Here is a 17,542-nt window from a genome sequence, read left to right as displayed (position 1 = left end):
GAGTCACACAGCTAGTAAGCATCTGAGCTTGAATTTGAACAAGGGTCTTACTGATTCCAGGTCCAGTACTTTATCCGCTGGCCATAGTATGCAAGGTCTTTGAGGGAAAGGAATGTTTCATTTTTGTCTTTACATTCCAAGTACCTCACATAATACCTGGCACACAGGAAATATTGATTGGCTAGCCAGGAATCATTCAAGCCTGAATTCTCTCCCATTTCCTTCTCATTCTTTCCTTCACCCCCAATTAAGAAAGCTAGAAAAATAGACACTGTCACAAGTATGTATGGTCAAACAAAACAAATTCCCATATTATCATGTCCCCCAAAAGTCTCATCCTGGACTTTGAATCCTTCCCTTCTCTAGCAGGAGATGGACCGCATGTTTTCTCATGAGTACTCTGGAATTGTGATGGTCACTGTACTGATCAGAGTACCTAAGTCTTTCAAAGTTGTTTATCTTTATGATATTGTTATAAATTGTTCTTCTGGTTCTGCTCACTTGACTTTGCATCAGTTCATTTATGTCTACTCAGGGGTCTCTACAGCCATCCCCATCATTATTTCTTATAGCAAATGTCATTCAACTTCTCTCAGGTTCTTTCTACTGCACCCTGATGCTTTAAAATTCATGCCCCAATAACATACAATGTCAATGTAATCATCATTGTTAAGGTCAAACTTTTAGAAGAAAGGAAAAGTAGTTACTTGGTGTTACCTTTATGAAGAAAGTAGGGACTTGAGACATCTAGTCTGTGCCTTTGCCTTTAGCCAGCAATACACTAAGATCATTCAAATTAGTTTTCAGTTGCCCTTGTTTCAGTTTTTAATCCTATTTGACCACTGTGTAGCATTTGTGATACCATTGATCCACCTCCTCCTTCTGAAAATTCTTTCTTCCCTAAGTTCCATAATAAAAAAGTTCTCTACTGGTTTTCTTCCTATTTCTTGGGCCATTCCTTCACATTCTGTTTTGCTAGATCATCTCCTATGTCCCTCCACACATGCAATTAAATGATTAATTCAAGCCTTTATCACCTCCTGCATTGATAACTGTGATAGCCTGCTTATAAATTGCCTTTCTAAACATTTCCCTACTCTAAAACATTCTCTATTGAGCCACTGAAGTGATTTTACAAAAATGTAGATCTAACCACGTCACCCTCCCTACTCAGTATAATCCAGAGGCTTCCTGTTATCTTTAGGAACAAATACAAAATGTTCTCTTTGGCATTCCTTTTTTTTCCCTAATAAACTTATTTATTTTTAATATACATTGCTTTATGAATCATGTTGGGAGAAAAAAAATCAGAGCAAAAGGGAAAAAACATGGGAGAGAGTTAAAAAAAAAAAAACAACCCAGAAAAAAAGAGGTGAACATTTACAGTGAATCTCCTTTAGTTCTTTTTCTGGATGGAGATGGCATTTGCTGTCCAGAGTCTATTGGGATTGGTTTAGATCACTGAACCACTGAGAAGAATCAAGTCTTTCATGGTTGATCATCTCACACTCTTGCTGTTATTGTGTACAATGTATTCCTGGTTCTGCCTATTTACCTCAGAATCAGTTCATATAAATCTTCCCAGGCCTTTTTAAAATCAGCTTGTTCATAATTTTTTATGGAACAATAATATTTCATTATCTTCATATACCACAACTTGTTCAGCCATTCCCCAATTGACAGGCATCTATTCATTTTCCAATTCTTTGCTACCACAAAAAGAGTTGCTTACAAACATTTTTGTACATGTGGGTCTTTTCCCCTTCTTTAAGATTTCCTTGGAATATAGACCCAGTAATGGTACTGCTGGATCAAAAGGTATGCATAGTTTTATAGCACTTTGGGCATAGTTCCAGATTGCACTCCAGAATGGTTGGATCATTTCACAATTTCAGCAACAATGCATGAGTGTCCCAGTTTTTCCACATCTACTCCAATATTTGTCATTATCTTTTCCTGTCATCTTGGTCAATCTGAGAGGTGTGAGGAGGTAATACCTCAGAGTTGTTTTAATTTGTATTAAATTAAATGCAATTTAATTTAATATCTAAATTAAAAGTGAACATTTATCTATTTCTTTTAAAGTTTACAAAGAAATTTCTTCACAATAATTCTATCAAGGAGGTGGTATAAGTGTTATTAATTCCCATTTAACAGGAACAAAACTAATTTTTTTTTAAAACATTGTTTGTGTGTTTTTTCTTTTTTAAAAAAATCATTTTTTTAAAGGCCTGAATTCTCTCCCATTTCCTTCTCATCCTTTCCTTCACCCCCAATTAAGAAAGCTAGAAAAATAGACTCTTTCACAAGTATGTATGGTCAAGCAAAACAAATTCCCATATCATGTCCCCCAAAAGTCTCATCCTGGACTTTGAATTCTTTCCTTCTCTATTAGATGGACAGAATGTTTGCTCATGAGTATTCTGGAATTGTGATGGTCACTGTACTGATCAGAGTACCTAAGTCTTTCAAAGGTGTTTGTCTTTATGACATTGTTATAAATTGTTCTTCTGGTTCTGCTCACTTCTAGTTCTATAAAATAAATTTTTGGCAGTTTTATTGGCATGGCACTAAAAAAGTAGATCAATTTAGGCAGAACTGTCATTTTCATTATATTAGCTCAGCCTACCCATGAGCAATTGATATTTTTCCAATACTATGTAAACTATTTGAAAAAATAGGTAAAGAAGAAGTACTGCCAAATTCTTTCCATAATACAAATATGGTACTGATACCTAAACCAGGAAGAGCCAAAACAAAGAAAGAAAATCATAGATCAATTTCCCTAATGAATATTGTTGCAAAAAAAATTAAATAAAATACTAACAAAGAGATTACAGCCACTTATTAGCAGGATAATACATTATCGCCAAGTGGAATTTATATCAGAAATGCAGGGCTGGTTTAATATCTAAAAAATGATTACCATAACTGGCCATATCAATAATGAAACCAACAGAAATTATATGATAATAGATGCAGAAAAAGCTTTTGACAAAATACAGCACTCATTCCTAATTAAAAAAAAAAAAAAAAAACACTAGAGAGCATAGGAATAGAGGGAGATTTCCTTAAAGTAATAAGCAGGATCTATCTAAAACCAACAGCAAGCATTCATTATTTGTAATGGAGAGAAGCTGGACACATTCTCAGTAAGATCAGGGGTGAAACAAAGATGCCCATTATCACCACTATTATTCAGCATTGTACTAGAAATGTTGACTTTGGTAATAAGAAAAGAAAAAAAAAATTAAAGGAATTAGAATAAGCAATGAGGAAGTAAAACTATTACTCTTTGCAGATGATAGGATGACATATTTGAGGAATACTAGAAAACTAACCCAAAACCTACTGGAAACAATTAACAGCTTTAACAAAGTTGCAGGATATTTAAAAAAAAAAACCACACAAATCATTAGCATTTCTATATATTACTGACAAAGATCATCAGCAAGAGATAGAAAGAGAAATTCTTTTTATTTAAAATAATTGTGGACAGAATAAAATACTTTGGGGCTACCTGCCAAGATAAATCCAAGATCTATATAAACACAAATATAAAACAATTCTCACACAAATAAAGTCAGATCTAAACAACTGAAAAAATATCAAGTGCTTTCTTTGACATTCAAAGTCCTTTATAATCTAACCCCCTCTTATTTTCCCAATCTTTTTAGACCTTTCTGCCTAAAGATATTCTTCAATTCATGATATTAGCTTCCAAGCTGTTCCACAAACCAGACATTCTTTCTTTCTTTCTTTTTAAATTTTTAATAGCTTTTTATTTACAAGTTATATGCATGGGTAATTTTACAGCATTGACAATTGCCAAATCTTTTGTTCCAATTTTTCCCCTCCAGGATGATCAATACATGTTAAATATGTTAAAGTATAAATTAAATACAAAATAATTATACAAAGACATTGTTTCTTAACTCAGTATATTTTTCTGACTGTTTGCCATAACTACAACATTTTCTCTCCTCTGTTCCATCTATTGACCTCACTGGCTTCCTTTAAGTCCCAACTAAAATCCCATCTTCTATAGGAAACCTTCCCAAACTCCTTTTAATTCTAGTTCTTTCCTCCTTTAATTATTTTCTTTTTATCCTGTATATAACTTACTTTGTATATATTTATTTGTATGGTTCCTTCATTAGATCAAAACTCCTTGAGGTCAGGGACAGTCTTTTGCTTCTTTTTGTATTTCTAGTGCTTAGCATAGTTCCTGTCACCCATTAGGCACTTAAGAAATGTTTGCTGAATTGAATTAAATGGTAAAAGATAAAAAGAATTATAAGACATTCATATATATCATAATTGTTCAGCCAATGAAAGACCTCAGAACTTACCTAAAAAGGCAAATAAATATGATTTTAAATGTCTAATGATGAAATACACTCCCATCTCTTGGCAGAGAAGTGATGGTGAAGTAGTGATGCAGGGTAAGACATGTGTTTTCAGACCTGGACAATGTATTATTCAACTATACATATCTGTTACAAGGAAAGACTCCTCTTAGGACTGAGGAAGAAAGCATAAGGTCATGTTTAATGGCAGATATGAAACCTATGATCTCATTGTCATGAGAAACACTCTTTATGAGCCCACATCAGCATCTTCTCTGCAAATTTAATTCAAAGAGGATTGTCTATGGGTTGCAACATCATATGAGGTCATTAACTGAAGGTGGGAGTCATGAAACTATGATTTAATTATCAGTAAATATTTGATCTGTATATCTGTTTTACATACCTATCTATCGAGGATCAAGTAAAAATTTCTTGGGAGAAAAGGAGTTGCAAATGGAAAAGTTTAAGGAGCCCTGGTCTAAAACACTGAGATGTTATGACTTATTTAAGATCACACAGAAAGGACTTGAACCCACATCCTCCTGGATCCTTGGACAACTCCATCCACTGCAGCTTGGCTGCATTTGTTGATGGATATGTCTTTCTCTGGCAAAAAAAAAAAAAAAAAAAAAAAAGCATCAATAAAACATTTAAAAATTTTTAGAAAACCAAAATGAGCTGAAGATGATAGAAACAAAAAGAGTAGTTTTATTATAATTTCATTAAATTTAAATATATACATATATATACATATACATATACTGAGATAGATATATCTGCTTAAAAAACAAACTATATAATAGAAATTCAGTTTCCTACACAATTTTAAAATTCATTTTTATATATTAAAATATTTGTGTTTGTTAATAACTACTGGTTTTGAAAGAAAAAAGAAAAAAATTGGATATATAAGATCCAGTTCTTGCCATTTAGTTGAGGGGACAAGACTAATATACATACGATCTTGAAAGGAAAAAAATCTTCATTGAGGCTTCATACTAAAAAATCAGATAGCAAAAGAAGTGTATTATTACATGCAAGTCATATTCATTAAAGAGGCCCTGCCCTGAGCCCAGGCCTCATTTAACATTTTAAAGACAAACTTTTGTTAACAAAAGAGTTTAATTCTGATGGTTTGAAATTACAAAAGAAGATAGGCTAGTGTTGTATCAGTATTCAGTTTACAATCCAGGTAGGATGCTTATTTGTAAAAAAGAACAATGTACCCATGACTGTTACTATTGGCCTGGCATGTAGGGCAGCTTCCCAATGAAAGGGCTGCAACATATACATGTGCAGCTTCCTCTCATGTATATCTCTAAAGGGGTTGAAAATCACGGATACACTAGGATTACATGGTGGTAATGGATGATTTCTTCAATAATGACATTACATATAGTTGTATGTTAAAGTATATGGTACTACAATTTTGACTTGCATTAAATCACATTACAATATTAAAATCTCAATTTCAAAAATCATCCTAGAAACAACCTTATGAGGTATGCAATGCAAATATGTTATCACCATTTTACAGATAAGAATACAATTATCCCTTCCACATTGTGAAGTGTTAGGAGAATGGCATTCCCCTCATCTGGAAAATCTGCAAAAAAATTTTTGGCCCTCCCTTCATAATAAAGAAAAAGTCTGATTTTTTTCCCTATGGGGTGTTTATGATACTGTATTGTAATATCAAAAGAAACTGAGCAAGACAGAGATTAGAGACCAATTCAATAGTTTATTAAATGGAGAGAAATGCTGGGACCAATGGATCCCAGGGCTAGACGAGAGTATTATCTCTCTCTCTCTTTTTTTTTTTTTTTTTTTAATTTAATAGCCTTTTATTTACAGGATATATGCATGGGTAACTTTACAGCGTTAACAATTGCCAAACCTCTTGTTCCAATTTTTCACCTCTTACCCCCCCCACACCCCCTCCCCTAGATGGCAGGATGACCAGTAGATGTTAAATATATTAAAATATAAATTAGATACACAATAAGTATACATGACCAAAACATTATTTTGCTGTACAAAAAATATCAGACTCTGAAATATTGTACAATTAGCTTGTGAAGGAAATCCAAAATGCATGTGGGCATAAATATAGGGATTGGGAATTCAATGTAATGGTTTTTAGTCATCTCCCAGAGTTCTTTTTCTGGGCATAGCTGGCTCAGCATCAGTTCGTGTAAGTCCGAGAGTATTATCTCAAAGAATTGCTGAGGATGGCCTGGTCCATCAGAACTGGTCATCATATAGTATTGTTGTTGAAGTATATAATGATCTCCTGGTCCTGCTCATTTCACTCAGCATCAGTTCGTGTAAGTCCGAGAGTATTATCTCAAAGAATCTAGTATCAGGACAGCAAGCCTTTTATGGAATAATAAGAACAATGACATAATGCAGAGACCTAGGTGGGGATAGCTTGATAGATGGAAGTTACTGATATTCTAATGACATTAAGGAATGTCTATAACACCTTTATCTCTTCTTTTTAAAATTTTTAAAAATTTTTTTTATTTAATAGCCTTTTATTTACAGGATATATACATGGGTAACTTTACAGCATTAACAATTGCCAAACCTCTTGTTTCAATTTTTCACCTCTTACCCCCCACCCCCTCCCCCAGATGGCAGGATGACCAGTAGATGTTAAGTACATTAAAATATAAATTAGATACACAATAAGTATACATGACCAAACCGTTATTTTGCTGTACAAAAAGAATCAGACTCTGAAATATTGTACAATTAGCTTGTGAAGGAAATAAAAAATGCAGGTGGGCATAAATATAGGGATTGGGAATTCAATGTAATGGTATAACACCTTTATCTCAGCCATTAAGAGGGGACGGTCATAACCTTAAGGCAGAATACGAAATAGGACAAATGGAGGAACTGGTCACCCCATTAAAAGTGACCTTTGGCATTACAGTATATTTATTTTATATATTTCTGAGACTCTAAACATATTCTGTCATCTGTTGGCTTTCATGTGTTGTCTGAGGTTTCTGCAAAACTACCCCTAAATATCCATTTAATTTCTTATGCAGACCTGTGATATATTGAAACAGTAAAGGGAAAAGTTGCAATGTGGAAGAGATAACCGTTCTCACAGAGCAGAAGTGACCAAGGTCATGGAGGTAGAAGGAGCAGATTCAAGGTCAGAATTTAGCTCTTCTGACTATTTCTGTTATTCCTACCAGACTAAACTAGAAATTCAGAGAGGAGGGAAATCAATGAGGCTAGAGCAGTCAGGAAAAGTTTGAGAGATGAGATTTGAGAGGGGACTTGAAAAGTAAATAGAGTTTCCATAAGCAGTGAGGAGCAGGGTAGGCATTCAAAGCACAGAGAGAAGAATCAACTTGATAACCAAAGGACACCAAAGTGGCCAAGTTGAGAGAAGAGAGGTTGCATGATGGGAGATTCTGCAAATTTCTACTAAAAAGCTGATGCTTTTTTTTTTCTTCTAGTGACTACAACCCACACTGCTCTAGGAAACAATTCCTGGGAGGAACAGACATGGTCAGAGGTGAGGGCTTCTAGGGTATAGAAGGGTAGAAGCAAGTCTTACTTCAAATCAATATTCTTCTTCTTGGGTCAATAAAGATTTTTAGATTTCAGTCATTTATTTCCCAGGGAAACATTCAGACCTGGTGATGGCAGAATCATCTTTGTCATTTGGTATTTACTTGATACCCTCTCATTGAGGGGGCAACTTCCAGGAGCATCCAAAAAGAATTAGTGAATGATTCTAGTATCCTTTGAATCTTGAAACAAATAGCGATTTATTCATATGCATCTGGGTTAAGTCTTCCAGAACATCCCCAAGGCAATCACCTGGACTATCAGTTCTATCTCTGTATGTAATCAGCAATTGGAGGGAGATTGACTCCAAAACCTATTCATCCAAGAATTTCAGCTATTTGTATATTTTCCCTAATAATGCATTGTCCCTTATATCCTTGTAGCTTTGATACATGTAGTATCGAATTTTGATACATGTAGTTTTAATGTATGAAAATACACAATTTTTTCTCTCAAAATAGTTCCTCCATCTACAACTGATCTTTTATGGATGAAACAGTATCAGAAATTACTTGAAATAGCCACAAAACAAAGCATTTATTAATTTCTTCCAAAATATCAGGTACAATGCTAGATACAGGAATAGAGAGGCATGCCCTTAGGGGCTTTATATTCTTTTGGTTAATATAACATTCATCTATCCATCCATTGACTACTATTTATGAAAAGTCCACCATATGCCAGGCTTTTAATTTTTAGATGCTGGGGACGCAATGACAAAGCAAAACAGCCTCTACCCTTAGGGAGCATACATGCTGAAGTTAGGGATGGGGAATGAACAACATGATCAGAGATTATTAAACACAAAATATATACAAAATTAATACTTGCTATTGAGGGAGGGACAAGGCATTAATAATGTTGCAAAAGCTTGGCAAAAATAACAATAGCACTTCTATAGTAGCTCGCTAAGTTTTGCAAAATATTATACACATAGAATTTCATTTGACCTTCACAATAGCCTTAGGAAATATGTGCTTCAGCTATCTACATTTTATAGATGAGGAAGATAAGGTGGAGAAAAAAACTGACTTTCTCAGTCACACGACTATTAAGATCAGAGACAGGATTTGAACTCAGGTTTTCCTCAATCTAAGTGCAGCCCTCTGTCTACTAGGTCATCTAAAAAAAAATTATCATCATGAGGACTCAAATGCTGTTCCAGCCTGTTCGAATGTACTTGCTCAACCTTCTTGTAGGGAGAACAATTATAGACTATAGCTACATCAGACCTTGAGTTCCCAGGGTTCATCCAACAGCAGAAGTAATTTGCTCACATGACTTCTCTTCCAGCAGTAAAGACCAGTGAATCAAGTATTCTAGATTTGATCTTCCTCCTGCCCCATATACTTTCCTCCAGGACACTAGTCCTGAGCACCACTAATAAGTCTAAGAGCATATATTCTCTGCCAATACTGATGTGGGAAAAGAGTCTTTCCCAGGGAATGTAGTTTTTGCATCCAAAAGGTGCATAATGTGTGGGAAGAGAGTGTTTCCCAGGGAATGTAGATGTTCTTCTGGGTGGGGCTGTATTGTCCTCATTAATATGAGAGTGGGGTTACATAGTAAGCAACTACAACTTCTGGAGAGGAGAATGTTGTCATTCTTTGGATATTTTGTATGTGATTTCCAAATAAATGCTATCACTATTTATGCAGCTCCTGAAGAATTTTCCATTTCCCTGTAGACCAGAGGAGATATCATCTAATCCTCCATCAGAATCAGGTTGGTGCTTGAAGGCTATAGTAGGGTGGGCTATTAATTTTTCTACTGATATTTCATCGATTTGTCCTGAAGAAAATCTAGCTTTTTAATTTCTTGGATGCTATAGCCCATGCATCTCTACTATTTATTTTTCTATACAGAGCAATTAATCAAGGCTAAATGAGGGTTGAGGTCTCAAATATGTTGATGAGTTGGGGAATGTCTACCCCATGTAGAAACATGTGAAGACTTTCCTTAGTGGAATGGGCAAATGAGAACAATTTGGCCACTAAAGTGGCTGAATTAGATGCTATGGAGCACTTAGAGCTTAGTGAGACATCTTTGACAGCAAGGTTGTCTCATGCATCCTCAATCATTGCCAGTCATCTTGACTTTCATCTTGCTATTGGGTTTCGATGACTTAGGAAAAGAGTGAGACTGATGACTCTGTTCAATTCTACCATATTTAAATCCACTTTATGCTCAAGTCAAGACCAATCATCTGTTATTTTACCCAGAAATTGTGATGTCAGTGGTCCTCTTAGAAAATGAAAGGCAAACAACAGTTATCAAGGCAGTTATCCAAGACTACCATTGAAAGAACTAAACTAACATGAACCCATTAGCTTTTGACCTGGATGTGGAATCTTATTTAGCTTTCCTTTCTATAAATTGAAAATCACTGAAATCTTTGAAATCATTTACTATATTCTATACCAGTGGTTTCCAGTTCTTAAACTTTTTGGTCTTGAGACCTCTTTATACTATTAAAAATTGAGGATCCCCTAAGAGTTTTTAAAAAAAATTTATATGAAATATATCTATTGATATTTGCTATATTAGAAATTAAAATGTTTTATTATTATGAAAATGGGTATTCCTCAGACCACACAATGCAGTCACCTCCAAATGCATGTAGGATAAGGGGCAACGATCTCCTCTTGACTGCTTTGAGCTGGCAAGGGTCGTAGAGATTTGGGGGTTCATGCCAGAAGGTGAGGCGTGAGGTGTGGGGTTTGAGGATGGCAGCAGGGCATTTAAGGGGTATTTGTCCTGGTCAGTCATCCCCAGTCAGTCGTCCCATGTTTTCCAGGCCGAAGGGCAGTTGAGGATCCAAAGTTTGAAGTCTAGAGAAAACAGATCTCAGGAGCAGGTTAAAACTGGGGTGTCATTCAGGGTTGAGATGGTGATATTCAGAGGAATGGGGCCTGGAGCAGGAAATGCATCAGGTCCCTGCAATGGGCTGCTTGTAAGAATGCTGATGGCCCATCTAACATTCAAAGAGAAGTAGGAGAAAATGCTGGGAGCAAAAGATTCTTTGCCTATTGTACAAGGTGGTAAGTAGCCAAGAGTTTAGCCCCATTCATTCTAATTTCCAGGGAAGCTAATTTCTCCAGGAGTTGGTTCAGGGTGTGGACTCAGAAATCAGAATAGGCTGGAGGTTTTGATATCTAGTCAAGATAAGAATGCAGTTTAAGCTAACGGTGCTGCTTTTGTTTAAAAATAATAGAGTTGGTTCCTCAATAAGCAAAGATCCTGAGCCTTCCCTCCTATTATTCCCCTCTTATGGGGGAGGGGTGGAAGGGGTCAGAGGGAGTGGGTCAGAGGCCCAGTTTACCGGCCCCTGAGGTGTTGGGACTGTCCTGGGATAAACAGGGCCAGACCCCAATTTCCAACTAGGGAGCAGGATGCTGGGGGCCAGTTCAGCCCCTGTGGTGTTTGCTGAAGTAGTTCCCCCTGCAGAGCAACAAAGTTTCTTTGCCTCACCTTCTGTAGAAGGGAAAAGTTTGGGGCTTCGATTCATTCTCCTTTAAGTTGTCTCTTAATGCAGAAACACAATTGGGTTGGGTAGGTATGAAAAAAATACCTAGATCTTAACACCTGAATTCTGAATTCCAACCCACCTACTCTCTGGACAAGTCCATTCTTAAAGCGGTTCTTTTTTCTTTCAAATCCTGGGACTGATACTGTATCTCTGCCCTCAGGCAAGAAACATGCCCATACACTTGTCTCTTTCAAAGCTGAAAAAAAAAAAAAAAACCTCCCAGCCTAACGGGAGACCTGGGACCCACCACCCCAACTTTCAAACAGCTGTTGGTTTCCCTTTAACTCTCTAATCGGAGACTCTCAGCTCTTTTTTTGTTCAGGGCAACTTCTGCCGCCTGAAAAGACACCCAGACCAGAGGTGACTTTTTAATACAAATCTCCCCCCAGACTTAGGCCTCTAGGTGCCCCAGAAACTGTCCGAGGAGACCCCAGTCTCTGTCCTGAGTTCGAGTAGATGTTATGGCGATTGGAAGTAAGGTTAAAGTCTAGTCTAGTTAAGGAAATAGGTGAGAGTAAAGAGAAGGGGCACTGGAAACCATATTTCAGTGGATAGAGGCTCCTTGGGGTATCCCTCTCTGCAAAGAGAGGCTTTTAGTTTGGCTCTTTTATAATGGGGGGTTTTGGCTACTAGCTGAAGGGGGCTCGTGGGTGGAATCCCAGGTTGGCTCCTTGATGGGTTTCCGCTAGTGTTAGAATTTGAATTGAATTCCTTGGGTTTCAGGACTGAGCCGACCCCTCCCAGATAACCGAGATGAAACTGTGCTAGGGGTGGAGTCCCCTCACTGAGGCAGAGTTAAAAGAGATTTTTCTCCTACAAGGATTATCAGTTTTGGGATTCCCTCATCAGATTCTGCCTAGCAATGTTGACTCTACTCTTCCTAAATGGGATGCTTGCCTTCACAGTGCATGCTCTGAGAATTTCTGACATCAAAGTTGTCGGGGCCATTGGGGACCTAGAAACTGTAAGTACTTAAAGCAATTTGGGGAAGGATTCAAGATTTAGAATGAATAACCCAGGCTATAAAACTGAAAGTAGCATCAAGCATTGAATAATGGAGTTAGTGAGACTTTGGTTCAGTGCAGACACATAATGACCTTGTATGTGACCTTGGGTAATTGCTTAATTTCTCTGAATCTCATTTTTCTCATCTGTAAATTGAGGACATGAAGACCTGTAAGGTCCTTTTCAGTTCTAAAATCCATGGTCATAAGAGAGGAAAGCAATGTGTGTGATTTAGAAAAGACTGGGGTACCTGCTGTCTAAATAAAAGGAAACCTCTCCAGTTCTTTTAATTAATTTAAGTCTCCAGTCTAGATAGGTCTTCATTGTCTTGATTGTTTTCTCTCTGAAAATGCTCTAGGTTGTTAATATCCTTTCTAAAATATGAACTGAATAAAATGTTAACTATGTGGACTCAAAGCTCTTGAGCTCAGTAACTCCATCTTCAATACCTGCAGTAGCAGAGATAAGCATGTACAGCTAGTTCTGTCTCTTAACCATGCCTCCCCCATTTTGTATTTATCAAGTTGGTTTACACAGGCCAAATGTACATGAAAATGCATGGAAGCACCTGTGGATATTAATCAAGAATCATAAAATGTTAAGAGCTGGAAGAGACCTTAGAAGTCTAGCACTCTCTCCTTTTGGGGGGAAGGGAGTGGGGGAGAAAGGAAACTGAATCCAAGAGAGAGGAAATCACCTGCTCAAGGTCACATAGAGAGTGACCTTGACTCTGACTCTAAATGACTCTAAACGATAGAGTCAGGATTTACGGGATCCTAGATTTTGTACTAGAAAGGACCTTAGAAGTCATCCAGTCAAATCCTCTCATTTTACAGATGAGGAAACTGAGGCTCAGAGAGGAGAAATATCTTCATCTTGCCAGATATCTCAAATCATACAAATGACATCCTAACCAAGCACCCAAAGTCACACACGTGGTAAATGGTAGGGCAAAGATTTGAACCCAGATCCTCCAACTCCAAAGTCAGTATACTTTTCAATGTATTCTTTTTATCGTATTCCAAACTATGAGAAAGGGATGACCAACAGAAAATTTAGAAAATTTCCATTAAATAGAATGAAAGTTGACAGCTTCTGGACCCTTACTTCATGCTAAGGAATGGAAGATAAATGTGCATCTGTAGGTATGTATATATGTATGTGTGTACATACACACATAGAATCTCTCACACACATATAATGAGAGATAGAATGAATGAACACTGGCAGTTTATAGCTTTAATATATGTGTGTGTGAAAGAGAGAGAGAACCCTGGAAGTTTATAAATATATGTATGTGCCCATACATAAATATATGTGGGGGAGAGAAATACAGAAAGAGAATAGTCGAAGTTTCTAAATATATATATGCACCTATATATATCATATAAATGGGGAGAGAGACAATGAATGAACACTAGAAGTTTATAAATATGTGTACAAACAGATATAAAATAAAAGAGAGAATGAATGAACATTTTATAGTTTATAAATAATATATTATTTATATATTGTTTATAAATGGAAGTTTATAAATAATATATTATACATCTCTCTCTCTCTCTCTCTCTCTCTCTATATATATATATATATATATATATGGAAAAGAGACAGACAGGGAGACAGAGTGAACATTGGAAATTTATAAATATGTATATACATACACAAATACATGCATCCTCATAAATATATAGATATAGATAGATGTAGAGAGAATGAATGAATGAACACTAGAAGAACAATGGAATGTACACATACATATTTAAATGAGAGAAAATAAATGAATACTGGAAATTTATAAAAAATATATACATATATTTGCAGTTGTTTTTAGGCTGTCTGGGCTTGTGGGGGATGGGGAAGATGGAAAAAATAAGAGATTGAAATAATTCAAGGGGAAAGGGTTTTGTGTAAAAGATTTAATTTTCCAAAGCCATTTGTGAATAATACTAGAGCCCAGAAATTGCTAATAGTCTCTGGTTGTGTATTTTTCCACCATGTCAGAGTAACTTCAGGCAGGAAGAATAGTTTTCTAAAACCCAGCTCATTCTACTTCAGCCAGTATAGGAAGTTCCTCTGATCACCCCCACCCTATAAGGTCTCTGGAAAGGAAGGAGAGCAGTTCCCTCTCCCCTGCTGTTCTTGAGCCGGGCTGAGCTGACAGCTCTTGTCAATCAGGCCCCCTTCCTCCCTGTTGGAGCCTGGGGGCTGTCATCTCCACTCAGTGGAACAGCTAGCTCCCTAGTGACTCTCCCAGTGAAACCAGAGCAGGAATTTTTAATGGGGAACTGAAGGTTGCCTTAGCCTTCGGGTACCCACCTGAAGCCAAAGCCTGTTCTTGGTTTCTGCCTCCGTCAATCCCTGAGAGGAGGGCTGAGGCAAGGACCTTCATGCTCTTCAGAAGTCATCACCAGCTCTGGTCAGACCTGAGTCCTGAATGACTTTGGACTCTAAAGAAATCAAGCTGTAGAAAAGTATGCTTTAAAAAAAAAAATAGAGTGCTGGAATCTTTTTAAAAGGTTACAATCACTTCACTTTGGTGAAGAGATTAGTATGAATCAGTCAGTCAATGAGCATTTATTAATTTAAATTTTTTTTTTATTTTTGCTGAGGCAATTGAAGTTAAGTGACTTGCCTAGGGTCACAAAGCTAGAAAGTATTTAGTGTCTGAGACCAGATCTGAACTTAGGTTCTCCTAACTTCAGGGCTGGTACTCTTTCCATTGCACCACCTAGCTGCCCCTCAATGAGCATTTATTAAGCACCTACTATGTATTAGACACTGAACCTCAGAAGATCCAAAAAAATCATAGGATCTCAGGATCTGAAGGAACCTGAGAGACTCTTTCCATGTGTACCTGGATATAAAAATCTTACTTCAAATATATCTGATTTATGAGCAGAGTTTAAGGCATATAGTATTCAATGACCCCTTGTTTCCTGATTGTTTGAGACAGCTTTGGTAAATCAAGGCCAGCAAGAGTAAGGGAGGGAGTCATCCAAGATTACAAGTTAATTAGCAGTGGCAAAGCAAGGATTAGAACCCTGACCTCCTGATTTCCAGTCTTTTTTCCATTCTTTAATCTTTCTGCTACTTTACCCAGGTGTCTGGGAAAGGAAGGCAGATGGCAATTCCTTCCCTTCCTCCTACTGATCTTTTCCCAGATGCCAGAGGTTTTTGCCCTTCCTTTGGAAGCTGGTTGAATTCTTAGGAGGAGTTGAGGCTTTGAATTTATTTCTGTATGACTGTTGCAATCCTTTAATGGCACGATTCATCTCCTGTTTCTTTTCCAGACTCCAGAAACCGGGATAGTCCTGAAACAGCAAAAATGGTAACTGGGAATTATTGCTGGTGTATTGTGACGATTGAGTGACAATTGCTGTTGCTGCCCAAGATGATGGGCACAGTTATCACCAGACAGAACTACTGGGGTCAGCCTATTGGGGGCGGAGCAGTGACAAATGAGGGAGAGGGAAGGACTGGATCTAGAAAATGAATGGACTCATAGAATTCCAGAGTTAGAAGATGTCTCAAAGATCCATCTGGCATTGCCCATGCCTGAACAAGATTATTCCTACTATCTACATGTCTGGCAAATGGTCAAACCTCCAGAAAGGGAGAATCCACTACTTCCTGAGTCAGACCAGTCCATTAGGGGCAACTCTAGTTGTTAGGAAATTTTTCTTGATAAGTCTATGTTTGTCTTTTTGCAATTACTATTAATTTCTCTTAGCCCTGACCTCTAGAGCTAAGCACAAGATGTATTATCCTTCCATATAGTTGCCCTTCAGATGTAAGTACACTGTGTGGTCTGATTAGGGCAGAAATCAGGAGAACTATCATGTCCTTATTACTAGAAGCCATGACATGTCAAGAACATCATATTATCCCCATTTGATAGATGAAAGAATTGAGACTGAGAAGTTGTCTCTGATCCATGATCACACAAATAACAGTAAGAATAGCTAACATTTATATATAGTTTTAAGGTTTTCAAAATACTTTATACATATCTCATTGCTACTCAGTATTGCATTAGGATGGGCTGTTCTACCAGACTGTTGACTTATATTAAGCTTGTAGTACAGTGAAAACCTCAGATCTTTTTTTTTTTTTTTGAACTTCTGTCTAAATATATTTCTTCCATCTTGTAATTGTGAAGTCAATTTCTTTTTCTTCATTAAATATAATATAATTTTTAAATAAAATATAATTTTTCCACATTGACCCCTGCAAAACTTTTGTGTTTCAATTTTTCCCCTTCCCTCCCTCTTCTAGACGGCAAGTAATCCAATATATGTTAAACTTGGTAAAGATATATTTTAAATCCAATATATGCATGAAGTAATTTCTTTAACCTAAATGGAATACTTTACATTTATCTCTATTAAATTTATTATCTTTAACTCAATTTTCCAAGCTAACAGGATCTATCTCCTGACCCCATCATCCATCGTCTATCTACGAATTTGATAAGAATGCTATCTAGGATTTTATTCAAGTCATCATGAAAAAAATTCCAAGCAAATGCCTTCTTAATACTTTCCTGGGAGAATATACCTAATTCTTTGACTCTAGGCACATATTGACTAGTGTTCAAGGATAAATCTAGAACTTAGTATTTCGGGTTGGGGTTAAATCCAGAAATGCTTTAAAACATAATTCTATCTTTACTTCTTTTTTCAGGACTGAGAGAAACCACACGCAGACATACATAGAAGTAGTGACAGGTAAGGTATTTCTGGTCCCATACAATCCTACCAATCTTTCCTTTCCAATCAATCAGCCAATCAACAAACTTTATTAAGTGCCTCCTATGTGCCAGGAACTATAGAATGTCAGAGCTGAAATGGGTCTTATGTAGTCCAACCTCCTCTTTTAACAGATGAAGAAACTGAGACCCAGAAAAATGAAATAATAATTCACATATATATGTATATATATATATATATATATATATATACACATCTACATATACATGAAGCTTTAAAGCTCTCTTCCCAGAAATAACTCTATGAAAAAGGCAGTGTTGTTGAAGGGCCTTCATGCTCATCAGAAGTCA

At 36.6% G+C, this 17,542-nt stretch overlaps 1 protein-coding gene across 1 annotated transcript in view; it reads left to right on the top strand.

The window, feature by feature from the left end:
• The window catches only part of PLB1 (phospholipase B1), a 208,047-nt gene that overhangs the window by 21,377 nt on the left and 169,128 nt on the right, over window positions 1–17,542 (top strand). The window contains exons 2-6 of the mRNA XM_031951326.1: window positions 7,832–7,890; window positions 9,605–9,671; window positions 12,381–12,439; window positions 15,774–15,811; window positions 17,167–17,210. Coding sequence (XP_031807186.1) covers window positions 7,832–7,890; window positions 9,605–9,671; window positions 12,381–12,439; window positions 15,774–15,811; window positions 17,167–17,210 — 267 coding nt within the window. The remainder of the gene's footprint in view (window positions 1–7,831; window positions 7,891–9,604; window positions 9,672–12,380; window positions 12,440–15,773; window positions 15,812–17,166; window positions 17,211–17,542) is intronic.

Source organism: Sarcophilus harrisii, chromosome 2 (genome assembly GCF_902635505.1).
Source record: "Sarcophilus harrisii chromosome 2, mSarHar1.11, whole genome shotgun sequence".
Lineage (NCBI taxonomy): Eukaryota > Metazoa > Chordata > Mammalia > Dasyuromorphia > Dasyuridae > Sarcophilus > Sarcophilus harrisii.
The sequence above is the reverse complement of the archived record's forward strand: the minus strand, read 5'-3'. Positions and strand labels throughout refer to the sequence as shown.